Below are 26,687 nucleotides of genomic sequence, written 5' to 3' on the forward strand. Positions count from 1 at the left end.
ATTGCAAAGGTCATTTATGTAAAGTAGAAAGTGTGGGTCCTAAAGTGCTGCCTTGGGGGACACCGCTGTTTTGTGGTGCAGAGTTTGATAGGGCGTTCCCTAATTTGACTACTTGTTGCCCGGCTATCCACTTGTTCAGGGATCCGGAAATGCCGTAAGAGTTTAGTTTTAACAATAGTTTGTCATGTACCACTGAATCAAAGGCTTTGCAGAAGTCTATGTAAATTGCATCTATTGCTTTACGCTGGTCAAGTTGTGTGGTACAAATGTTTCTGCAGTGTAGGAGTTACAGATTACAATTTTTTACTGAAACCAAACTGCTTGTTAGAGAGTAGGTTATTTGTCTCTAGGTGGAGGGTGATGGATTGGTTTATGATTGATTCATAGATTGTGCTTAGAAGTTCTGCTATGGCAGTGGAAAGCTTTTTTAAGAAGCAGGCACATAATCCATCAGGGCCAATAGATTTTATTTTATTTTTTTAATTTGATTTATATGCTGTCCTTCTCCGGAGACTCAGGGCGGCTTACAATGCGTTAAGCAATAGAGATGATTTTAGATTGCATAGCGCTTTTTCAACATTATCTTTTGTAAATCAATGTGTAGCAGATCGTTGTAATTAGTTGAGCTGACCACACCCACCCTAGCCATGCTCACCACAGCCACGCCTGCCCACCCCCACAAGGTCAAACACAACCCTGATGTGGCCCTCGAGTTTGACACCCCTGGTTTAGCAGGATCCAATGAACGAATCCTTGAGTTACGAATGTAATTGGCAAGGCTCCCTTACATTCACGAGGATTACCTGTATGAATTCTATTCAAAGAAAGAGAACTTCTGGGGATTCTGAGAATCCTCAAACCTGACTATAGAATTCCCAGGCCAGGGTTGGGATTTTGACTCTGTTTAATGGAGACAAGAGATGTAACCAAACAAATGGAGACAGCAACCTTTTTCCTGCCTGACCAGGGTCTGATCCACCTCCCCTCTTGGCCTAATCCAGTGGTGAAATGTAAAATTTGTTTTTTTATGGTTCTGTGGGGGTGGCTTGGTGGTGGTGGGGTAATATGACTGAGTGGGCGTGGCCAACTTCTTTTTTTAAACTTTTAAAACCATTTTTTCTACAACCTCTTCGGCTGAAGAGGTGGTAAAAAAAATGCTTTTAAAGCCTCTGACGATCCCAGCTGACTTGCCTGATCGGCAGAGGCTTTTTTTCCTTTTAAAAACATTTTTTCTATACTCTGATGATCCCAGCTGAGCCGGGCAATCATCAGAGGCTTTTTTTTTTTTTTTTTTACTTTTAAAAGCATTTTTTCGGCCAAAGAGGTTGTAGAAAAAATGCTTTTAAAAATTAAAAAAAAAGCCTCTGATGATCGCACGGCTCAGCTGGGCAATGGGGGGGAGGGGCAGGGATTTTTGCTACTGGTTCTCCAAACCATCCAAGCCTCCATCGCTACCGGATCGAGCGATCCGGTCTGAACCAGGAGCATTTCACCCCTGGCCTAATCCCATCAGACCAGTGGTGGGTTGCCCCTGCTTTGCACTGGTTCTATAGAACCAGTAGTAAAACCGGTGGGAGGCTCTGTCCACTGACCCCGACATCATCAGAATGCTTCTGGGCATGTGCAGAAGAACATGCGTGTGAGCGAAGCAAGCAGGCACGCACGCGGCCCCATTGCAAACCAGTAGTAAAAGTAAGTAGAATCCACCTCTGCATCAGACCCACCGGCCCCTTCCTTCCCCAGCAACCCCACCTGAACCCAGAAGCCCCCTCAGTCCATCAGGAATGTGCCCCAAGGTCTCATCCTGGCTCCATCCATGCCCTCCATTGTTTCAACATTCCATCCCCTTCAGAAGGGGCTTCCCCAGCTCTGCTTCCCCCCTCCAAGGCCACCCCCCTATACCCCTGAACAGCCTGGGCAACCAAGTGAATCAAATATGGGGTTCATACTGCTGACACTTTAGGACAGGGGTCTCCAAACGTGGCCACTTTAAGGCCTGTGGACTTCCACTCCCAGAATTCCCCAGCCAGCCAGCCTTTACCAGAATGGATAGGACAAGGACAAGAACAAATGCAGATAGACTACTACTTTATTGTATTTTTGATAGGGTAACTTTATTAATAGATGGTGGGTATGCAGTGAACATAATATATCACATTTTTATAGGGAAACCTTATTAGTAGATGGTGGGTATACAGCAGGGGTGTCAAACTCAAGGCTCGGGGGCCGGCTCTGGCTCACAGGTTGCTTAAATCTGGCCCGTGGGGCCACCCTGGAAACAGCAAAGGACCAGCCGACTGGGCACTGATCTACAACCTGGTGGTGGCCATTTTCATTGGCAGAGTGCTGCAGGCGGGTGTCGCAGCCAAAAATGGAGGTCCCCTCCCAAGCTCCATTTTCGCCAGCAGAGAACATGCCAATGGGAAAAAATGGCTTGGGTTAATCTGGCCTGGAGCACTTATAACCTTTTCATTTGCTGAATTATTTAGCCACCGTAGTTCTTTCATTTTTCATAATTTTTATTAAAATTTAAAATTACAACGATAAACTATTAATACTGATAATCAAACAATGAATCACTGAACGCCTAGAAGCAAACCAAGTAATAACCAAAAGCCAACATGGGTTTGTCAAAAACAGATCATGCCAGTCTAATCTTATTGCATTCTTTGACAAAGTGACAAAATTAGTGGACCAGAGAAATGCTGTCGATATAATTTACTTGGACTTCAGTAAAGCATTTGATAAAGTAGACCATAACCTACTACTAGAGGAAGTAGAAAAATGTGGGTTAGACAGCATCACCACCAGATGGATTCGTAACTGGCTGACCAACCGCACTCAACGTGTAGTCCTCAATGGAACTGCATCTCCATGGAGGGAAGTTATGCAGTGGGGTACCCCAGGGCTCTGTCTTAGGCCCAGTGCTCTTCAACGTCTTCATCAATGACTTGGACGAAGGGATAGATGGGGAACTCATCAAAGTTGCGGATGACACCAAGCTGGCAGGAAGAGCCAACACTCCAGAAGATAGAATAAGAATAATTTTATTTCTATACCGCCCTTCTCCCGAAGGACTCAGGGCGGTGTACAGCCTATTTAAAAACACAAGACAAACATCAATTAAAATAATTTAAAATTATTCAATAAATTCGGCTCAATTAAAACCCCAGAAATTTAAAACACCAAATTTAAAATCATTACATTGATAGCCCGGCCTGGCGGAACAACAGGGTCTTGAGTGTGCAGCAAAATACATGGAGGTCGGAGATCTTACGTATTTCCGGGGGCAGTTCATTTCACGGGGTTGGGGCTCCCACAGAGAAGGCCCTCCCCCTGGGTGTCGCCAGCCGACATAACTTGGCCGATGGCACCCTGAGGAGACCCTCTCTGTGGGAGCGAACTGGCCGGTGGGAGGCTATTGGTGGCAGAAGTCAGTCTCGAAGGTACCTGGGTCCTATGCCATGGAGCGCTTTGAAGGTGGTAACCAACACCTTGAATCGCACCCGGAAGACCACTGGGAGCCAGTGCAGCTCGCGCAGGACGGGTGTCATGTGGACACAACGAGTTGCACCCATAACCACCCGCGCGGCTGCATTCTGGACTGTTCTTAGGCTTAAGAACAGAAGGATCTTGACAGTCTTGAACATTGGGCGCTATCTAACAAAATGAAATTCAATAGTGAAAAAAGCAAGGTTCTACATCTAGGGAAGAAAAACAAAATGCACAGGTACCGTATATGTGGTACCTTGCTCAATAGTGGTGACTGTGAGAGGGATCTTGGGGTCCTAGTGGACAACCATTTAGATAGGAGCCAGCCGTGTGCAGCAGCTGCCAAAAAAGCCAACACAGTTCTGGGCTGCATCAACAGAGGGAGAGAATCAAGATCCCGTGAAGTGTTAATACCACTTTATAATGCCTTGGTAAGGCCACACTTAGAATCCTGCATCCAGTTTTGGTCGCCACGATGTAAAAAAGATGTTGAGACTCTAGAAAGAGTGCAGAGAAGAGCAGCAAAGAGGATTAGGGGACTGGAGGCTAAAACAGATGAAGAACGGTTGCAGGAACTGGGTATGTCTAGTTTAATGAAGAGAAGGACTAGGGGAGACGTGATAGCAGTCTTCCAAAATCTCAGGGGTTGCCACAAAGAAGATGAAGTGAAACTATTCTTCAAAGCAGCTGAGGGTAGAACAAGAAGCAACGGGTGGAAACTAATCAAGGAGAGAAGCAATTTAGAACTAAGATGAAATTTCCAGACAGTTAGAACAATTAATAAGTGGAACAACTTGCCTGCAGAAGTTGTGAATGCCCCAAGACTGGAAATTTTTAAGAAGAGGTTGGATAATCATTTGTCTGAAGTGGTGTAGGGTTTCCTGCCTGGGCAGAGGGTTGGACTAGAAGGCCTCCAAGGTCCCTTCCAACTCTCTTATTCTATTCTATTCTATTCTATTCTATTCTATTCTATTCTATTCTATTCTATTCTATTCTATTCTATTCTATTCTATTCTATTCCCAATCATAAAAAATAAAAATAAAAAATAAAAATTGTAGAAAGAAAAAGAGACAAAGATAAAAGATATACAAAGAAAAGACAAGTACAAATAATTTCAGTAAATTATCACCCCTGTTGCGAACTGGTAGGAAAGGTAAGTAGAACCCACCCCTGATTCAAGGTAAATTCCACTAAGAGCTAAGAGAAACATATTCATCCTGGGACACATATATTCGCCTTCATTCTTGGACAGAAGTTATAAATGCTCTTAACTACCCCCTGTGCCAACATAACTGAGCCTCAGAAGGCTGGATCATTGGTTGCCAGGAAAACTGTGGGAAAGTGTTCAGACAATCTTGAAGAATCAGACATGATTTAATGGAAGAAAAAACTGGGAATGTTGGTATATTCTAAGAGATATTAATTTCAAGAGCGTTGCTGTCTCTCTTGGTGCCAGGAAAACTTCGATGAGGATCCCTTTTGAGTTTTTTCAATGTAATAAGGGTCACTTTGATTCTTTTCCACCAGATCCTCGATCATCTGGATCAACTGGTTCACCTGAGCCTGTCGCTCTGCCTTTTCGGCCTTGTTGTTGAAAGCCAGGTATCGGTTCTCACATTCATCGGTATATGCTTTCAGCATTTTATCTTGGCCAGAGATGAAGCTTTCGAGAGATTCCCCTTCCAGGTCCTCTTGTCTGGTGAACAGGATGATGATGTAGCGGAGGGCTTCCTTCCCGAAAATACCTTTGATTAACTGAATGGTCCTCTTCTCCTCCTTGGTGAAAATCCCGACCTTCACTACATGGATGATGGCATGAGGGCCAGGCGGACACAACTGCACACATTTCTCAACCTCAGCAGATATTTCAGCCTCGGAAAGCTGGGTGCCAAAAAATCCAGGTGTATCCACAACAACAATCTTCTGGGCATTTAGCTCCGTCTCCCACCTTTCACATTTTCTAGTTACAGTCTGGAGTCCCATTTCAGACCTAAAATGTTGACTTCCCAAGATTGTATTTCCTGTCGCGCTTCTCCCAGTTCCGGTTTTTCCAACCAGGACAATTCTGAGCTCCGGCACTACAACAGAAAAGGAGGAAAGGGGAGGGGAGAGGGGAGGGGAGAGGGAAGGGGAGGAGACAGGAGAGGGGTGGGGAGGTGAGGAGAGGAGAAAGAACAAAAGAAGAGGAGAGAAAGAAAAGAGGAGAGGAGAGAGAAGAGCAGAAGAAGAAGAGAAGGGAAGAAGAGAAGAGGAGAGGGAAGGGGAGAAGAGGAGAGGAGAGGAGAGGAGGGGAGGGGGGAGGGAAGGGGAGAGGAGAGGAGAGGGGAGGAGAGGAGAGAAGAGAAGTCATCTATGGTACTGTCATTGCAAGGCACCCCAAGACCACAAGGGAAGAAGGAAACAGAACACAATGGGCCCCACAAGTATTTTCCCACAGAATCCTGAACCCTGAGACCAAAAATGTAATTGACAGTGTAAGGTCGGGGTGTCGGCAGGGAAGAGGTGACAACCAGATATGGAAGGAGGGTGGCCGCCATCTTGATGTCTTTGACCTCGCAGTTTGGGGAAGCATGAAGATGTTACCTTGTGGTGTTTTTCTTCTACTGAAGTCGGAGATGGAGGGGGAGCGGACCTCTTGACCCATTGTTTCAAAGTGGCCACGGTCTTGTTGCCAGCGTCTTCCTTGTTGGCCTTCTAGGGAACACAGGTAGGGAGACACAGAGATAAAAAGGTCAGCTTGCCACACACAAGCAAATTGAAGCAGTGGTGAAATCGAAAATTTGTTACTACCGGTTCTGTGGGCGTGGCTTGGTGGAGGAGGGGATAATGTGACTGGGTGGGCGTGGCCAATTTTTTATTTTTTTTACTTTTAAAACCATTTTTTCTACAACCTCTTCGGCAAAGAGCTTGTAAAAAAAATGCTTTCAAAAGGCTCTGACGATCCCAGCTGAGTTGCCTGATCAGCAGAGGCTTTTTTTCTTTTAAAAGCCTTTGAGGATCCCAGCTGAGCCGTGCAATCATCAGAGGCTTTTTTTAAAAACTTTTAAAAGCATTTTTTCGGCCGAAGAGGTTGTAGAAAAAATGCTTTTAAAAGTAAAAAGAAAAACCTCTGATGATTGTGCGGCTCAGCTGGGCATGGGGGGGGCAGGGATTTTTGCTACCGGTTCTCCGAACCACCCGCCATCGCTACCGGATCGGGCGATCCAGTCCAAACCGGGAGCATTTCACCCCTGAATTGAAGGGAAAGGAAGAGAAGGGAGGGGATGGGAGAGGGGAGGGAATGTCTAGCAGCACAAGGCAATTGGTAATCAAGAAAGAAAGCAGGAAAGAGAAAGAAGAGAAGGGAAAAAATGGAAAAGCGGACAGGAGAAAAGAAGAGAGACAGGAGAGAGAGAAAATGAGAAAGTTTGTGGAAATGTAAATTATGTTACCTTGTGGTGTTTTTCTTCTACTGAAGTCGGAGATGGAGGGAGAGCGGACATCTTGACCCATTGTTTCAAAGTGGCCACGGTCTTGTTGCCAGCATCTTCCTTGCTGGCCTTCTAGGGAACACAGGTAGGGAGACACAGAGATAAAAAGGTCAGCTTGCCACACACATTTGGGGGGAGTCTGGATTTTTGCTGCCAGGAGTCCCGAAGCCTCCATTCATTTCCTGTCTGCAGCCACTTCTTCTTGAAGACCTGCAAGGAGGATTCCTTGGGCCATTCAAGACGGGTATGGCTCCTTGGGTCAGCCTTGCCCTGCTATAATCTGGGAGCCAGAACTACACACCCCATGTTTCTATACATGTACAGTATGAAGTATGAGTAGCACATCAGCCCTGAGCACCATTTGGTCTGGAGGAGGTTGCCTGGAATTGGAGCCAATGACTTGTTGGGACCCCCATTACAGGATCTGCCTAGAACAGGACAGAGGGAGGGAGGGAAGATCCAGGTGTTCCCCTCCCCACTGGTCAGGATAGCATGGCGTGATCACCCCCTTCCTTGCCAGCCACCCCTTAAGGGCCACAGGCCAGGAACCTGAACCCCCCAAATTCTCTCCCTCCTTGACTGTTTCCATTAGTCTCCTGGGCAGTTGTCACTTTTCTGTAGCCTGTTTTGGGACCACCCTAAGGAAGGCGTCAATCTTTGGAGATGGTCCAGACTGGAAACCAGAGGCGTGAGTGCTAAGACTACCGAAGGTGACAGAAACACAAGTGTGCAAGTGGGGAAATGTGAGGGAATAAAGTGAGGAAGTGTGTCCAGGATGGAGGGGCTGCAATCCTGAGGAGGAAAAGGAAACTTGGCCAGGATAACATGTGTGAGGGAAGGAGGGTGAAAGCAGTCCCTCCTCAATAGTTCCCAGAGGGTATGGGAAAGGCAGAGAGTAGACTGCTCACTCTGCAAGATTCTGTCTATAGGTAACAGAAGAGAAGAGGAGAACAGAAGAGAAGAAAGGAGAAAAGGGAAGGGAAGAGGAGAAGAGAGGGTAGGATAGGATAGGGAAGGAAAGGAAAGGGGAGAAGGGAAGGGAAGAGAGCGGTGGGGAGGGGAGGGGGAGAGGAGAGGAAGGAACGGCTAGCAGCACAACACCATTGGTAATCAAGAAAGAAAGCAGAAAAGAGAAAGAAGAGAAGGAAAAAATGGAAACGAGGACAGGAGAAGAGAAGAGAGACAGGAGAGAGAGAAAATGAGAAAGAGGAGAGGAGAGGAGAAGAAGAGAGGAGAGAATATAGTGAGGAAGTGTATTTCCAGGCTGGAGGGGTTGCATTCCTGAGGAGGAAAAGGAAACTCGGCCAGGATAATAATGTGTGAGGGAAGGAGGGTGAAAGCAGTCCCTCCTCAATAGTTCCCAGAGGGTATGGGAAAGGCAGAGAGTAGGCTGCTCACTCAAGATTCTGTCTATAGGTAACACAAGAGAAGAGGAAAAGAGAAGAGGAGAGGAGAGGAGAGGAGAGGAGAGGAGAGGAGAAGAGAAGAGAAGAGAAGAGAAGAGAAGAGAAGAGAAGAGAAGAGAAGAGAAGAGAAGAGAAGAGAAGAGAAGAGAAGAGAGTAGGGAAGGAAAGGGAAGAGAGCGGATGGGATGTGGGAAGGGTGGTAAGGGTGGAAGGAAGTGAGGGAGTAAAAGAAGAGGAGGGGGAGGTGAAGGGAAGGGAAGGGAAGGGAAGGAAGGAAGTAAACAGAAGGAGGAGAGGAGAGGAGAGGAGGGTGGGAGTTAAGGGAAGGGAACCCAACGCCGTGGGTCATCTACTGTCACTGGGGGTAGCTGAAGATCACAAGGTAAAGTGTCCAATGGGCCCAAGTATTCGCCCACAGACTCCTGCCTCTCTGCTTTCTGCATGATTGGACAAAGTTAAAATAACAGAATAAAGAATTGGAAGAGACCTTGGAGGTCTTCTAGTCCAGCCCCCTGCTTAGGCCAGAAACCTTGTTCTATTTTAGACAAATGGTTGTCCAATCTCTTCTTAAAAACCTCCAGAACATTCACATCTTCTGGAGGCAAGTAGTTCCACTGGTTAATTGTTCTCACTGTTAGTTCTAAGTTGCTTCTCTCCTTGGTTAGTTTCCACCCATTGCTTCTTGTCCTGCCCTCAGGTGCTTTGGAGAAGAGCTTGACTCCCTCTTCTTTGGGGCAGCCCCTGAGATATTGGAAGGCTGCTATCCTGTCTCCCCTAGTCCTTCTTTTCATTAAACTAGACCTACCCAGTTCCTGCAACCGATCTTCATATGTTTTAGCCTCCAGGCCCCTCATCCTCTTTGTTGCTCTTCTCTGCACTCTTTCTAGAGTCTCTACATCTTTTTTACATCGTGGCGACCAAAACTGAATGCCATATGCCAAGTGTGGCCTCACCAAGGCCTTATAAAGTGGTTTTAACACTTCCCGTGATCTTGATTCTATCCCTCTGTTGATGCAACCCAGAACTGTGTTGCCTTTTTTGGTAGCTACTTGAACAGGGGTTGGACTAGAGGATCTCTGAAGTCTCTCCTGGTTGAAATGCTGTTGTCTCAGCATCGGAATCTCCTTTTTGAAAATCTCTCCATGAGCTTGTGGGAACGACACATCCAGCCTCCCAAAAATAGCCCAGGAATGTTTCTAAGTCCTTGAAATAAGGAACTTTACCTTCTCCTGGAGGTCCACATTCTGCCCGACTCTCTCGCTCCTGGAAAAGAAAGATAAGATTGTGATGATAATGCCAGGATTATCTCCTGCTTAGGCAACGGCCCTGGCCTGGATCTCCTCCCCACCCCCACTGGAAGGGCAGGCCGGTGGGGTTGGGGCCTCTCATAGGTCCTAGGGCATCGGGGGGGGGGTGGGAGGGTGGTGGTGGGGTGGTGGAGATGGAGTGACATCTAGCCTGGGTGTTGCCCAGGCTAGGGAAGCTGCAGGGTGGCAGTTTGGGGAGGCCACCTTCCCAGGGAGGAAGATGAACTCTGATGCTCACAGATGCTCCGTCTCTCCCCCTCCCCCTCCTCCCCTTCTCCTCCTCCTCTTTCTCCTCCTGCTCCCCTCTTCTCTCCTTCCCTTCCCTTCTCTCCTCCTCTCTTGCCATTTGCTTTCCATCTTCTCTCTCAAGCAATGCAAGTTGGCTTAAGTGCTCCCTGTGGGGACAGGATCCCCACTCCCCTCTCACAGCCAGCCCCATTTCTGGAGCAACAGAGGGAAGAAAGCTGAAGCTGTTGCTCCTCTGGGGAGAAACTGGGATTCTGGGCTTCTCTCTGGTGACCCAGATTTCAGGACACCTGGAGTTGGGGGTGAGGTGGCTGTGATCCCCAACAGCACAAGAGGTGTCAAGCCACTCCTCTCCCTCTCCCTCCTCATCTCTCCCTCCTCCCCGTTCCCCCTCCTTCTCCTCCCCTCTCCTCCTCTTCCTCCTCCTCTTCTCCCCTTCTCCTCCTCATCTCCTCTCCCCTCCTCCCCTTCTTCTCCTCCTCCCCCTCTTCCTCTTCCCATTCAACCAGACTAGACTGAGTAAAGCCTCAGGTTACCTCTGCAGGCTTCCCCCTAGGAGAGACACAAGGGACCTCACTCTGTTGGGCAAGCTCAAATTGAGTCACAGCAGTGCATCGGAACTGATATTTTATATTTAGATTGGGCGTATTGGGTGAATTGATCAGTAGTATGGACACTTGTCCACTTCTCCCCTGCCATCCGATATTCCACCTTGTACCTGGAGAGAGAACCCACCCCAAAGCTCACCCGATCGACGGTGACCCGGACACGGTCCGGCTGGACCAGCTCGATCTCCGGAGGGGCAGGTCTGGACGGCAGCTCCAGGTGGCTGTTGACCAATATGCCATTTTCATAGAGGTAAACTGAGGCTCCCGGATGGCTCTCGTCCCAGACCGAGGAGACCAGGAAGCGAAAGCTGCCCCTTTCCTGATGGATCTTGGCAAAGTCCAAAAGGGAAGAAATGGCACAACGGATCCCATGTTTCCTCCCTTCATCCTCAAACCACAGTTTGGATGCGTTCTTCTTTGAGTAAGGCGCTGCTGTTACTGATTCTCCATTTCCTCCCAAATGGGGCCTTTGGAGCCAATCTCGCAATTCATCTAAAGAGGGTTCCTCCCTCTCTAAGGAAGTCAACATAAATGCGACCACAACCTTGTTCCGATGCTCAAATAATATTTCATCCAGCTTCCAAGCAGGGACGACTTCCAGGCCTTTGAGGCAGGACAGGCAAAACTTCACAAAGTCCATCTTCTGTTTCTTTCTCGCAAGGAGCTCCTTCAGGGCCTCCTTATGGAAAGGGGACCAGATGACGCGCATTAACACACCCCACAGAACTGCAGCCTCTTCTTTCCCCGCACGAATGGCGAGCAGCGCTTTGCCCACCTCTTGCTGGAATAGATGACCATGTTGCCCACAGAGCTGCTTCAGTTGCTTGAGTTGGCCGGTCATCTCCGGGAAGGAAATAGCAACGGGGGATTTGATCAGGTCGTTGCAAGTAATATCTACTTCTATCAGGGCCTGCAAGTGAGCTTCGGCCTCCTTGAGCCAGCCCAAGGGTGGATCCTGCACAATACGAGCTGATTTGGGCTCCAACTTGCTTAGCGGATACAACCAGACTTTCACCGGCACCACCTTCCCACATTCTCTGAACATTTGGGGGAAACTGGCATAGATGTGAAAGGCCTCTCGGAAAGTAGTTGGGTTTTTCATGGAGATGTCGCTGTAGACTGTAGAGTGGATCTTTCCTTCCATTTGTCTCTCTGCATCGCTCCATCCGGGGGCCTCTCTTCCTCCTGCAGCAACTTTCGGTATCTTCTCAACCATCTCCAGAAGATGCTGCTGGACGTCCCGGACATCTTCAGATTCGGAGACTCCACAATTGAAAACAAAGAAGGCCTGGGCGCCGTACAGCACCTCCGTGACCACGTGGGTGGCTGATCTCTCCTCGAATGCTTCCTGGTATGAAACACTCCCCTTGTGGAGCAGATCCGTTGGCAGGTACTTCCGTTCAGTAGTAACGGAGAGGTGAAGGGTCTTACAGGCGTCATTCATGGAGGGCTGCTTCTTTTGCAGGTAGGTGGCTGCTCCCCCCACTTCAAAAAGCCCCCCAAAGAAACTGGCCTTCAGGGACCCACTTAGCTGGAGGGCGGAGGCTTTGCTTTGGAGAGACTCCGATGGGAGGACCTGACGGTCCCACTGGGATCTTGCCTCAGCTCTCACCTCCTTTTGCAGAATATCCGCCTCCCACAAAGTCACACCTGCAAGAAAACTTAATTAAAGCCGCCATTCATCACACGCTTTTAGGTTTATCAATGAAAAAGAAAACCGTTTTCTATGAATCAATGGCATAACACAGCTGCTGAGTTTGAACCGAAAAGCTGCGGAATTTTCTGTGTCTGTCGGAATAATTTTATGCCTTTGGGGTTCTGCCCAGCTCCCACTTATTTTATCTCTGAAACTATCACGGGTCGCCTTCTGATACTTTGGCTTTTCCTGACTAGGAGAAAGACAAATTCTTGGAAGAGTTCACAGAATAGAAACCTGGAAGGAACGTGGGCGACCTTGAAATCTTCCATTCTGAGTAGAATTGATCAAAGTTTTTATGGCAAGGTAACTGATGTGTTTCTTCTTTACTAAGACAATAATTCTTTCTTGAGGATAGTAGCAGTGGAAGGGTGGGAAAGTAACTTGAGGTTTGTGAATTATGAATATTCATGCTTACATCAACTATTATCTATGCCTGTGTAGGGCTGTATCATTTTCTCCTTCTTTCCTGAAATGAGTACATCCTTTTGACCGTATCAGTCCCTCCCCATTGCTTTTGGGAGAGAAATGCCTCCAATACACACTGAATAAATAAATTCTGCAGGGAGCCTTACTTATGGATTTGGAGACGTGCATTCGATTATACAAAAACTGGTGTCAGAAGTGGGATTCACAATTCTTAGTGTCAGGTTACGATGTTGTGAGCAGGGATGACAGCAAAGTGCTCGATAGGCAGGACGTTGGGGTGCGTTTGATCCCAGATGCCTTCAAACTGCCACATAAAAGCACCACTTTGGAGTGTCCATAAAGTAAAAGCTGGTGTCTAAAAGTCTATTTTAGCTGGACAGCTTTTGCTGAATGTCATGGCCCTTTCCATGCCAATTCTCAACCAGCCGTGGCCATGCTGCGGGCTCGACTCGGCACCACTGGAAGACTCCAGAAAGCAAGCCGGCATTTGGCATTGGAGGGAAGAGTGTGGTCTTTATGCATTTATTTACATTTATATGCCACTTATGTCTCACTATCCAGAGCGACTCTGGATAGTTTACAACAGACTTTCCGTGTCGAACAATGACAGAGCCTTCTTTTCGTATTGAATGCAGAACGGGCCTCAAAGCAGGGAATGTATGCTTTTACTTTCACTTTCAGAGAGAGAGAGAGAGAGAGAGAGAGAGAGAGAGAGAGAGAGAGAGTTTTTGAAAGTGAAAGTGAAAGCGAAAGTGACAGGTGCTCAAGGCAGACCATCAAAAGAGGGAGAATGTGAAAGTGTAAACGATCATTGCTCGGGACTGATCGGGAACAGGGAGTGGATGCTTTCCCTGGGGGAGTGGGAGTGCCTGAAAGTGAAAGTGATCATTAAAAGACATTCCTCCAGGCCAAGACATGAAATCCAAGGGCCACAATAATCAATGCAGGGAAGGGAAAAAAAATGGAAGTGTCCTCCAACTCAGACAGATAAATCATCTGAAGGGAACATTTGAGAATTGTGGGAGTGCTTAAACATGGAGCAATGGAAACAGGGAAATCCAGTGGACATACTGTGCACATGGAAGAGGACAAAAACACCGGATACTTTTGACACAAGGAGAGGGCATCACAGTGGGACTCCTCTTGAGTCAAGACAGAGAGGTGTGTTTTTTAAACAAACACACACACACACACACTGCCCTCCACTCCTTTCCTTGGTCTGCTAGTCCTCTCCTGCTACCAAAGGGGAGACGGTGACCACGCCAGTCTTGTGTCCTCGAGGAAGGAGCCTTGGGAAAGCAGAGGGTGGCCGTGTCGGACCTGCAGTCCTGTGGGTGAAACCTTCACCAGTTGGAGAAGGACCCCTGTTCAGCTCTGATGGAGCAGACCAGGCCTTCGAGAGGAAGTGGATGGGAATGAGGGGAGAGATGCCTCAATTTGTGACAGAATCAACCCAGTGGTGAAATCCTCCACCGGACACCACTGGTTTTCTGCCTGCGCATGTGTCGTGCACGCTAGATGCACTAAACGCATGCTGCACACACATGTGCGGTGCACATCAAACGTGCTTCATGCGGAAAAAGGGAAGGTAAGTAGAACAGTGAGGGGGGGATGGGGGACAGCTGTGCCATGCGATTTACAGTAGATTTGCTAGAAAGCAAGATTTCTTGCTTTCTAGCACATATAAATCACGTGACACAGCTGATTGTTAGAAATACCAGTTCGGACCAACTGGTAGCTTTTTTTTTTTTACTGCTGGTTCGCCGACCTGATAGATTTTATCACTACCGGTTCTCCCGAACTGGTGCGAACCGGTAGGATTTCACCACTGAATCAACCGCAGGAAGTCCTTGACACCCAACCATAATGGAGCCTGCCCATAAGGGTGATAAGTCATGATAGTCGTAAAATGGGTTAGTCGCATGACTGGCCTAATTTTATGACCTTTTTTTGCAACAGGCGTTAAGCGAATCATGACGGTTGTTAAGCAAACACCATGGTCATTAGGTGACCAGTGTTTTGCTCTGGGTGTGCTTTTGCAGAAACTGGGCTGACATGAGTTCTACTGGGGTGGACAAAGCAAATGTCCACTTCGCTGACCAGGAGGGGTTCAGAAGATGGACCTGTCCTTTCTCCTTTCCTGTCCTTGGCTGTCTTGGAGCACCAGAGTCTGGCCCAGTTCCCAAGGGGAGAATTGCTGGGGGCCCAGCTGCCTCCTCCTGTGCCCTGGAGGCTCATGCAGCACCAGATCGATGGGAGAAACCAGGGAAGAGACTTACCTGGGATCAGGGAATCTCTGCGGCAGTCGTAGAGCATGCCCAGTTGGAAGGGGCGGCCGAGGGCCGGCATCTCCAAGGCCCACTCCATTCTTGCGCTCCCGACCTCAAACCAACCAGGGAGAGATGCAGAGAGTGAAGCCCCTGAAAGGAAAACCAGCTACCGGACTCCGCCTGGGTATAGGAGATGAGCAGGTTGAGCTGGAAGGTGGGGTTAAACAGAAAAGACACACACACACACACACACACACACACATATGTATATGTATATAATTATAATTATAATCTATATATATAAAAGCGAAAACCACTCACACATTAATCAAGAAATCTCCAGAACTGTAAAGCCTACAAACTTGAAATTTGCCATGTATATTCCTCCTGGCTTCTAGGTGCTCGCTAAGAAAGGATTTTTTGAAATGACCATCAGAGCATTAGTATTCCCTATATTATTATAACACATTCTGATGCTAATTAGTTAGATGTTCAACTCCCCCTCCCAGCTTGAAAATAACTCTGGAGAGAATGGGATACCATAGGACAGGCTTCTGTGGGGCAAGCCTCATGGAGAGAAGGGGCTAGAAAGGGGATAGGATAGGAGACATTTCTGTGGGGCCAGCCTGAGGGACAGAAGGGGGGTAGGGTAAGAGAGGCTTCTGTGGAGCCAGCATGAGGGAGAGAAGGGGATAGGATAGGAGACATTTCTGTGGGGCAAGCCTGAGGGAGAGAAGGGGGGTAGGGTAAGAGAGGGGAAAGCCTGAGGGAGAGAAGGGGATAGCAATGAGAGGCTTCTGTGGGGAAAGCCTGAGCGAGAGAAGGGGATAGGATAGGAGACATTTCTGTGGGGCAAGCCTGAGGGACAGAAGGGGGGTAGGGTAAGAGAGGCTTCTGTGGAGCCAGCATGAGGGAGAGGAGAGGTTTCTGTAGTGCAAGCCTGAGGGAGAGAAGGGGATAGAAATGAGAGGCTTCTGTGGGACTAGCCTGAGGGAGAGAAGGGGAGAGGAGAGGCCGATCATAACTACTCATTAATTTTCAAACTCTAAGTGTCGATTTATCAAGCCCGATCACATAGTCTTGTAATGGAACACAGGTATTCAGCTAGTATAATTATATATTTAATTATATATGTGTCTATTCTATTCTATTCTATTCTATTCTATTCTATTCTATTCTATTCTATTCTATTCTATTCTATTCTATTCTATTCTATTCTATTCTAGTCTAGTCTATTCTATTCTATTCTATTCTATTCTTCCCTTCCCTTCCCTTCCCTTCCCTTCCCTTCTCTTCCCTTCTCGCGGAAAAGTGAGAGCCGAGCAAACATGGAGGAGAACCATGTCCACTGCCATGATCCCTGGAGGCCTGACAAAACGGAAAGCAAAAATGATAGTTGTATTGACTAGGCGCTGACTTGAGCCTGACTGCAGTTTGACTTCCTCTCCTTCTGGCACTGAAGCCTCCCTGTGCTGTCAATGAGTGAACCTAAAAGGCAAAATCTCTCCAGCCCATCCACATCTTCACTGCCAATTCTAAGGCAGGTTCCACAGTCAGTGCCTCTGATGGCACTGACTCTGATGCTTTAACTCAGTTTTCCCTCCTGTTGGCACCTTTTCTCTCCCATGTTCCGATTGATTCTATCTTTGGAACTTTGCCCATTTTTTTTATTATTTTTGCTCCTCAACTGGATGTCCCAAAGAGAGAGGGAAAAAAAAAAAACCCACAAAGGAAGTGGAGCCTGCCCTCCCTCGTGCCTTTTGGATGTGACCAAGGTCAGACCAAATTTCTCTCTTTGCCAGGCCCATCCCAGTGGTGGGATTCAAATAATCTGACACCTGGTTCTCTGCCCTAATGACTGGCTGGATAGGCATGGCTGGGTGGTCGTGTGACTGGGCGGACATGGCCAACTCGACATCGAGGGGCGGCTCACCTCGCTCAGCCTCTCCTTGCCCCCCCCCTTCCCTGGCAGGAAGGGCTGGCTGGCTGGCGGATCAGCTTCCTCACCAGGTCCTCTCCAAGCAATGGCTGCTGGGTCCCATCCTGCCTGCCAGACATGCAGAGCCCTTGCCCTGCGCATTCGGCAGACAGCGAGATTCCAAAAGCAGATTGAGTCTGCCACAATGAGAATAGAATGGAATGGAATGGAAATAGGAGAGAAGGGAATGCGAATGCGAATGGGAATAGGATGGAATGGGAATAGGATGGAATGGGGTGGAATGGAATTCACCAAGGTATCCCAGGGCACTGCCATCAAGCATTCCATCTCCTGGTTTCTCTTCCCCACCCCCATTTGCTCTTCTAGCACACTTTTCTATAATAAGTAAAAGTCTTTGAACGTACCTGAGAGCTAAACTTTAGTTGTACTTAAAATCTTAATTTCCCCAGAGGGACTCAAATAGTGGAAAGGAGACAGAGAGCAAATAAAGCACCCCCAGAAGCTGACCCTGGTGGCTCAGCAGACTAAAAAGCATTGTGATTAACACCAGCTGCCTGCAATTACTGCAAGTTCGAATCTCGCCAGGCTCAAGGTTGACTCAGCCTTCCATCCTTTCCAAGGTAGGTAAAATGAGGACCCAGTTTGTGGGGGCAATAAGCTGACTTTGTATAAATATACAAAAGGATGAAGGCTATTGCTTAACGCATTGTAAGCCGCCCTGAGTCTCTGGAGAAGGGCAGCATATAAATCAAATTTTTTAAAAAATTAAAGTTTAGTTCGTGTGTATGGTTAATGGACTGCTAAATTGGCCACGACCACCCACCCACCTGGCCCGGCCCCCCAACAATCTGAGGGACTGTGAATTGGCCCCCTGTTTAAAAAGTTTGAGGACCCCTGCCTTATACCAATAAGGGTTTATCAAAAGGAGATCATGCTAAACAAATCTTATTTCATTATTTGCAAGAGTGACTAAGTTAGTGGAACAGTGACTTGGAGTCTTAGTGACAATCACTTAAATATGGGCCAGCAGTGTGTGGCAGCAGCCAAAAAAGTAAACAAATATAGAATAGAATATAGAACAGAACAGAACAGAACAGAGAATGGGAATGGGAATGGGAATGGGAAGAGGAGAGGAGAGGAGAGGAGAGGAGAATGGAACAGAATATTTTTTACTAGCTGAATAACCGTCCTGCACTACGAAACAACACTTAGAGTTTGAAAATTAATGAGTAGTTATGATTGGCCTCTCCTCTCCCCTTCTCTCCCTCAGGCTTACCCCACAGAAACCTCTTTTCTCTATCCCCTTCACTCCTTCAGGCTTGCCCCATAGATCCTCTCCTCTCCCTCAGGCTGGCCCCATAGATCCTCTCCCCTCCCTTTCTCTTGGAATTGGGTATATGTAGTCTAGCGAAAAGAAGGGGGACTATGAGGATAGGATAGCAGTCTTCCAATATCTCAGGGGCTGCCCCAAAGAAGAGGGAGTCAAGCTATTCTCCAAAGCCCCTGAGGGCAGGACAAGAAGCAACAGATGGAAACTAATCAAGGAGAGAAGCAATTTAGAACTAAGGAGAAATTTCCTGACAGTGAGAACAATTAATCAGTGGAACAACTTCCCTCCAGAATTTGTGGGTGCGCCATCTCTGGAGGTTTTGTAAAAAAAGATTAGACAACCAATTGTCTGAAATGGTATGGGGTCTCTTGCTTGAGGAGAGGGTTGGACTCGAAGATCTCTTCTAACTTTATTATCCTGTTTTCTGGGCTGTCGAGCTTTGAGAAGGGCAGGGAGGGTGCGGTCTCTCTCTCTCTCTCTCTCTCTCTCTTTTCATGGACCCCAAACTCTGGGAAAGAAGGGCGGGGCCCTTGTCAACCCACAGCCAAGCGCAATTCCTCCCGGGAGAAGCGCGGATAGTCTGGGAGCTCCTAATACAGCTCACCCGCCGGATTTCACGATTTACCCAAACCCGGATCTCCACGCTGCTTCCGCGCGAGACGCCTTTGACTAGCGCATCTTTTTCGTGGGCTCCTCCACGGCTTTTCCCCGGGGAGGCAGAAAAGGGGCAGCCCCGTCCGTCTCCCAGAGCTGAGTTCCCACGAACGCCTGGGGTGCGCTCTTCTTTCCGCGTCTCTGCGCCCGCAGCGCCGCGCCCTTTGCTTTCCTCCAGTTTGTGTGGGGGTGGGTCCTGCCCTCTCCCCCTCCCTCCCTCCCTCCCTCCCTCCACCGGCTCCGGAGTTACCTGCCAGGCGGCTCTTTCCAAGTCGGGAGCGACCGGAGCCGAGCCCAGTTGGCCAATTGAGCTCAAACGCGCGGCTGCCCAAGAAGTCTCCGCAAGCAGAAATAAGAAGCCGGATCGTGGGGGCGTTACCTCTCTTCGGACGGCCTTCGGAGGGCTGGGCGGGCGTTGGCAGCAGGAGATTGGCACTGCTTCTCGGCAGCTGCACAGCGCTGCGCCCCCTTTCCCACCCCCTTATCCGAGAAGGATCCAAAGCCGAGCAGAGGCGGGAAGGAGGGCTACCCAAATGGAAGCCAAGCCAAGCTCCCCACCCAGCTCAGAGGAAAGTCTGGGCGACCAAAGGTCTCTCCTGGCTTTTTGCTGGAACATCTGGGCAGAAATTCCCCCCCCCCCTTGGGCAAAGGACGAGCCTGAAAGGAACCTGGAAATAATAACCGAATTGGAAGGCACCTTGGAGGTGTTGAAGTCCTCCTTCCTGCTCAAGCAAGAAGCTTCATACCATTTCAGATTACAGATTAATAGAGTTGGAAGGGATCTTGTAGGTCATCTAGTCCAACCCCCTGCCCAAGCAGGAGACCCTACACCATTTCTGACAAATCATTGCTCTCACTGTCAGGAAATTTCTCCTTATTTCCAGGTTGAATCTCTCCTTGATCAGTTTCCCTACATTATTCCTTGTCTGGCCTTCCGGTGCTTTGGAGAATAGCTTGACCCCCTCCTCTCTGTGTCAACCCCCCAAATATTGGAAGACTGCCATGATGTCTCCCCTGGTCCTTCTCTTCTCTTCAACCGTTCATCGTATGTTTTATCCCCCAGTCCCCTCATCATCCTGGTTGCTCTTCTCTGCACTCTTTCTAGAGTCTCAACCTCTTTTTTATAGTGTGGTGACTAAAATTGGATGCAGTACTCTAGGTGTGGTCTTACTAGAACTTTATAGAGTGGTATTAGTACCTCACTTGATCTTGATTGAATCCTCTGTTAATGCAATTTATGATTGCATTGGCTTTTTTGGCTGCCAACACACACCATTGGCTCATATTTAACTGATTGTCCACTAAGACTCCAAGATCCCTCTCACACTTACTGCTCTTAAGCCTGGTTTCTCCCAGTTTATATGTGTCCTTTGGGATTTTCTTGGCTAAGTATAAGATTTTATGCTTCTCTACATTGAATTTCACAAGCTGTTTCGGGCCTGAGTTCCCTTTCTTCATCATCATTTGTTTGATTAGCACACACAATACCAAAAGCCTGATTTTCTTTAACTGCTGCCTCAATATTCAATATTCATTCCATTGATTTACTGATGGCTGCTTGAGAACAAGGAAGGATCCCTCGTTCCCATCAACGTGACTTTAGTGATAGAAAGGATGAAGTGTCACATTCACAATCAGCCATCCTGGCAATGGTCCCTGGTGCTGGATGGGAGGGGAAGAAGAGGGCTTATAAACAGCCCCCACCGTTGTACGAAAGGCAGGTGACTGATGAACTCTGGAGCACAGTTTACAGCAAAGGAAATAGATAAAGCAGGTAGCAACCCCTCTGCACAACCATCACACGAGGGAAAGATGGGTGAAGATTAGGAGAAAGCAAGGAAATGCTGGACAATGACCAGGGCACTGGGACACCCACCCCTCCCTTGCTGGCCCCACGCCAATCAGTTCTGGAAGTTTATCTTTGAGAGGAACCAAAAGTGAAACCAAGGAGCAGATGACAGGTGGAAAGGCCGGCCTGTCCCTGCTGCACCCAGTTTCAGCAGGACAAGGTCCCAGGTGTGCCTGCATTTTATGGCCCTGTTTGTGCCTGGATCCAGGATGTGCTCACCTGCTTATGAAGGTTCATTGTTCCCAGCCTTCGGGGAGGAGGGTCCTGGAGCTCTTCTAGGGCTGACAAGGTAGACAAGGATGTGGGTCCTGGGACCCCTCCCTCCCCCTCTGACCACTCGCCAATCAGTTCTGGAGAAATCAGAAGGTTAATTTTTGAGAAGCAACCAAAAGTGAAACAGAGGAACAGATAAGATAACAGCTGCACCCAGGTTGAACCCAGACAAGGTCCCAGGTGCGCCTGCATTTTATGGCCCTGTTTATACCTGGATCCAGGATGTGCTTACCTGCTTAGGAAGGTTCATCGTTCCCAGCCTTCCAGGGATCCCGAAGCTCTTCTAAGGCTGGGGGCTGCTTGGGACCCCCATTCACACTTCCCTTGGGCTCTAGATTTCTTCCTACCTGTTAGTTTATCCCACCCCCCTTATTGAATGTGACTTAGGGAAGAGGTGGGTGGGGGGTGCATAAAGGGCACCCGAAAGGCCTAAAGGCCTCTGGACAGACAGAGGTCTGCAGCCAAGCTGGCTTGGCAGGAGATTTTCTGCCAACTGCAGAAGGGCACAAAAGGGGGGCAGCCATGACAAGGACTCTGCCAGGGGGTCTATGACAACTTGCCACAGCCATCTCCCGGCAGCCAACCTGCCACGGAACAACCTGCCACAAGACAAGTGTTGCACTCGTATCGAAGAAATAGTAGATGAATAGAATCATTTGAGAAGGGATGCCAAAGGAGGGGCAAAATGACATGGGAAAGACAAAAAAGTTTTTAAAAATAGTTTTTGAACTGTTGAGTCATCCTATTCTGCCGCTGGGCTCTCTGCCCTTCCTGTTCTGCAGGCGTCGTATAGGAAGAACACTGGGGGGGGGCAGAGGCAGAGCAGAAGGGGTAGGGGCAGTACTAGGGGTGAGCCAGGAGGGCTCAGTTGAGGGGAAAGGCTCCAGTTGGGGCCACATCCAACCCCCTTCTGCAAAGTGCCACAAAGCTCAGGCCCAGGCGCAATGCCAGAGCCTCCACTCGGTTCAGAGTGTGTCAGAGTTTCTTGAAAAAATCAAATCCAGAAGCACACACCGATAACTGATTCTGCTGGATTCATTAACTTTTTTATATGCATAATAATACATGAAGTAAGTTTACAATACCAACAGCAGATTCAGTTTCCTTTCAGCTCAGATCAGCAGACAAGTTCACACAGACGCTGGTTTCAGGTTCTCTTTTCTCAGCACAGACTCAGAAGCTGCAGACTAAGACACACCCTGGTTCCAATTGGCTGAATTAGTTGCTATGCCTATTCATTGGCTGACCTTGTTACCATGTCTTCCCAGTCATGAATATTCTGACAGAGTGGAATGGTTCAAATGGGTCGAGGGATTGCCAGATGAAATCAGAGACACTGACACAAATTTGTAGTCTTTTATATAAATGAGAACATTTAACACAGCAGCCTTTGTCATCATCCAGAAAGGAGAAACACAAGAGAGTCAGGAAACAGGAAAATCCTGAGGTAAATTAAACAGTATACAGAACACACAGAAGAAAAAAGGCAGGGAAAATTGGAAATGCCCCCTTTGTATGATGGCAACCAATCACAGCGCAGATTTTCTCATGCATGAGCAGGCAAGATTGGCAGCAACACAGGAAAATCTTGAGGTAAAATTAAACAGTATACACAGAAGAAAAAGGTGGGAAAAAAGGGAGACACGCTTTATACGTTCTTCCTCCCTCCAACTTTTAAAATTTTAAAACATAAACATCAGCATTTTAATTAACCATTAATACATGAACTAGAAAACCAAAAAAGATTAATCTTACATTCTTACTCTCAAATATTTTAAAAATCTTAAAACAAAAAATAAACCTTAATTAATCATAATTTGTACATTTTCCCCCTCAGTCTTTTTTCCTCCCTCCAACTTTTAATTCCTAAAACATAATCATTTTTAGCCATTATCATTATTTAAATTTCTACATTTTTAAAAAAAAAACATAATCATTTTAATTAACCATTAATGCATCATATTTAAAAATCAATATTTAAATTTGTACATTTTCCCCCTCAGTACTTTTAACACCTAAAACATAATCATTTTTAACCATTAATAGAACAACTGTAAAACCAAAAAGAAAGGTTAATCTTCCATTCTTGCTTTCTTTTTATATTTTTTCCAGTCTTTCTGCGTCCCTCCTACTTCTATTTTGAGGAGGTTTTTAATTTTAATTTGAGGTTGATGTATCTGCAAAGATTGTCCCCTTTTTAAGAGAATTTCCTCTGATTTAGAGCCCCCATATCGCCTCTTCTTGCTTATATAGATCAGTTCATTTCTTCTTCTGTAAAACCAAAGATTGTCAAGAATTTGTGAAAAAGAGTTCAATTGTTTCTTTTCAATTAAATGTATAAATGCCACTGGCAAATCTCCTTCATCCTCTAAAACTTCGGAGGGCTGGTCATTTACTACTTTCTTCCACACCAAGTCATAATTTTGAAAGATTCTGTCAATTTTTTCAAAAAGAGCAGAGAATAAACTTGAAAATTCTTGAGAACCAACCCGTTCCACCTTCTCTGCTTCAGTCAAAATGTCTCCTGCATTGTCCTCATGCTCCGTACTTGCTTTTGTCTCCTCCATCATTTCTGTTGTTATCCCTTTAAGAATTGCTATTTGATTACTTATAGCTGCACTATGATTATTCATGGCTCCTTTTATAAATTCTGTAAATTCTACATTAGGATCCTTGTAGCTCTGTAAATCAGACAACTGTCCCATTTCTGTTCCAGCACTTTCAGGATCTTCTTTCTTAGAAGCCATTTTATTTTAAAAAGATTTTCTTTCTTCCCACAACCATAAAATCATAAACTCGCAGCCGTCCTCTTGAGCAGCTTTCAGCAATTTCTTTATAAATCACCAAACGAAATGATCTTTTCCCAAACAGCTCTTTAAAATCTAATCCAGCAACTTAAAGCCAGTCTCTGAGCACGAGTCTATTAACAAGCACTTTCCTTTCTAGCTTTTACTTTTAAATTCGCAACAAAAAGGCCATCTTTACTTCCAGTTCAGAAAATTCAATTAGAAACATTGTATCCCCGGAGTTAAGCATTATACTTGCAAAAAGCTTGTCCTCCTGCTTCCATTCCGCCTGCTTTTTTGAAATCATTTAATCTTCTATTTGACAGCAGAAATTGGACGCGACGCCTAGCTCTGTAAAAACAGAGTCCCCCCAGATCCGGAGCTTCAGTGGGCTAAACAGGGAGCTCTCGCCCTCCGAACCCCTGGAATTAATCCAAGGATTTTCGGGGAGCTCTACCCTCACCCACCAGCTCTCCTCCCCTTCTTTTCCTGAAGGGGAGATTTTCAAGCCGTTTCACAGCTGATTAGCGCTGTCAGAACGGCTCAACGGGGTCACAGGGGCGGCAGTCTAAAAAGACCGTCCATGGCGCCGCGGAGCCAACCCGGAAGTCTTGATTGGTCCTCGCACTTTTGACCAGTCCTCGAACTTACAACTGTCATCACATTTTATGTTTTTGCTCTATCTTGTCACCATGATGAAAAGAAGCAGTTGTGAAATGAGTGACACGGTTGTTAGGAATGCTGCAACGGGCATAAATGTGAGGATGGTCATAAGTGCGAGGACCGGTCAAAAGTGCGAGGACCAGTCAGAAATGACTTTTTTCAGCCCTCTGAGTAGTCCCTATGCAGATAGCCACGCCCATCCGGTCACATGACCAGCTAGCCATGCCCACCCAGTCACATGACCAGCTAGCCACATCCACCTGGTCACATGACCAGCTAGCCACACCCCCAACTAAGCCACGCCCACAGAACCGGTTGTTAAAAAAATTGAATCCCACCACTGCTTCTACCCATTCGGTTTCAGAGGGAGGGAAGCCCTTCCAGGAGATTAGGTATTGGACTTTCCCTCTGTGTTTCCGAGAGTCCAAAATGTCCTTAATTTTGAAATGTTGTTCACCTTCAATCAGTATGGGGGTTGGTGGTAGTTTTGTTATAGGGCATGGGGGAGAAGTTATTGCCAGTTTTAATAGGCTGCAATGAAAAACTGGATGAATTCATCTAATCCTCACCCTCCATAATGACGATTGCCTGGAACTGACGCACTTCAACTGCTTCATGGCAGTGCTCTGTAAATGCTTCAAAGATCCCCTTGCTGACCACAAAGCCAGGAACCGTATCAAAATTATCAGCAAGGAGCCGAATACACTCAGGAATTCCATGATCTGGGCTGCCGACTCAATGACTGGCCACAAGACATCCTGATAGCTGCTTTAAAGATGGGCTAACTGATCAGGTCTTCAACATCAGCATCTCCTGGGGAGCCCCCCACTCCCATCCCCACCCCCGGTCCTGGCTGAGGAAGTAGAGACTGACCTCATCCAAAACAAGTTGTCAGGGTTCCAAGGACCCCCCCCCAACGAAATAAAGCTCTGAGGCCTGAGAGTCCTCAAAGTTCCAATTTATTAGAGATGTCATGTTGGCACATCTGGGAAAACCCGAATCTGAAAGCTTCCAGGCTTTCCCCACCCAGCTAAGAGTTCACAGCCCTGCCCCACACCCACAAGTTCATCACATTGTCCAATCAACTCTTCAAACTCCACCGGATACAATCTTCCGGCAGTCTCCATCAGACGCAGGCAAAAGTCCTTGAATACAGAATGTTGTTATGACTAACTTTCTACCACTCCATCAACAACCCCCTCCCAACTTCCCCAGCTAAAATAGGTGGCAGTTAAGAAGCAAAAAAGAAAATTGTCTTCCAAAACTGACAGGCTTCCCCCCCTCAGGAAAGGAACGCATCCTGGGACAAGACAGGGGGTCAGGGGTTAACACAATTAGCACATTAACCATCTCCCCACCCCCCAGGAGGACCCTTAGGCTTATCAGGGAAATTATCATGAAATTGCCTAACTAAGGTGTCTGCCTGAACATCCCAACTCTTCGCCCACGTGGCTTCAGACAAGGAGTTTCCCTTCCAATGAACCCAATATTGCAAACGCCCCCTCTGCAATCTAGAGTCCAAAGTCTTCTTCACCTCATAATGAGTCTCACCCTGCACCACAATTAGCTTTGGGGGAGCAGCAGGTTGAGGTCTCAATTTAGATCGCACAGCAGGCTTTAACAGGCTGCAATGGAAAACAGGATGATTTTTTCCCAGTATGCAGGGGAGATTTGACTGTACAGTCACTGGGTTAATCACTTTCACTATGGGGAAGGGACCTAAATATTTCGGTCCTAACTTCGTACTCTTCAACCTCAAACGTAAGTATTTGGTGGAAAGATACACGCGATCTCCCACCCGAAAGGAGAGTTGGAGAGATCGGTGTTTGTCTGCTTGCTTTTTGTATGCTTCGGCCGCTTCATTCAGGCTTTTTTGTATTCTCCCAGCCTTTCTTTAACGACTCCATCCATTCATTCAGAGTCATGGAAGAAGGCTGTTCTCTCGGCTATTCTGGCATAGGGACGAATTCCATGCCGCTCGTAATCTGACTACTGTACTACTATGCACCGCATTATTGTAAGCCACTTCTGTGAAAGGAAACAAATCAGCCCAATTATCTTGCTGGTAATCTACATAACATCTGATGTATTGTTCCACCATGGCATTAGCACGTTCTGCAGCTCCGTTCATACTCGGATGGAAAGCCAAGCTAAGCCCCTGAGATGACCCAATGGACCTCAGGAACTCCCTCCAGAATTTAGCGGTCAACTGAACTCCTCAATCGGAGGTTACCCATCATGGAACTCCATGCAGCCAGTAGATCTGTT

The 26,687-nt window shown here is 47.3% G+C and overlaps 1 protein-coding gene and 1 long non-coding RNA gene across 2 annotated transcripts; one reads left to right on the forward strand and one right to left on the reverse strand.

Annotated features, from left to right (window-relative positions):
- Positions 1-862: 862 nt before the first annotated feature.
- Positions 863-6,827, forward strand: LOC148114418 (uncharacterized). Its single transcript, XR_015734297.1, has 2 exons — positions 863-1,010; positions 5,021-6,827. It is a non-coding gene; the product is annotated as an uncharacterized LOC148114418 (long non-coding RNA).
- LOC148114419 (verrucotoxin subunit beta-like) lies at positions 3,079-19,239 on the reverse strand. The gene is made up of 7 exons (XM_087894319.1): positions 19,099-19,239; positions 14,935-15,105; positions 10,670-12,180; positions 9,593-9,632; positions 6,925-7,035; positions 6,077-6,187; positions 3,079-5,571 (listed from the first exon to the last, which is right to left on the reverse strand). The coding sequence occupies exons 2-7, from the start codon at positions 15,020-15,022 to the stop codon at positions 4,919-4,921; spliced, it is 2,514 nt and encodes an 837-aa protein (XP_087750445.1). The 5' UTR covers positions 15,023-15,105; positions 19,099-19,239; the 3' UTR covers positions 3,079-4,918.
- Positions 19,240-26,687: the final 7,448 nt, after the last annotated feature.

Source organism: Pantherophis guttatus, chromosome 4, assembly GCF_059756535.1.
Source record: "Pantherophis guttatus breed Tessera chromosome 4, ASM5975653v1, whole genome shotgun sequence".
NCBI classification, from domain to species: Eukaryota; Metazoa; Chordata; class Lepidosauria; order Squamata; family Colubridae; genus Pantherophis; species Pantherophis guttatus.

Bases quoted from the DNA above. Each gene is read 5' to 3' on its own strand.
- LOC148114419 (XM_087894319.1), bottom strand. From the start codon at position 15,022: ATGGAGTGGGCCTTGGAGATGCCGGCCCTCGGCCGCCCCTTCCAACTG. The intron at 9,633-10,669 runs GTGAGCTTTGGG...TTTCTTTTCCAG, and splicing joins TCCGGGTCACCGTCGATCGG to GAGCGAGAGAGTCGGGCAGA. The intron at 7,036-9,592 runs GTAAAGTTCCTT...TGTGTTCCCTAG, and splicing joins ATGTGGACCTCCAGGAGAAG to AAGGCCAGCAAGGAAGATGC.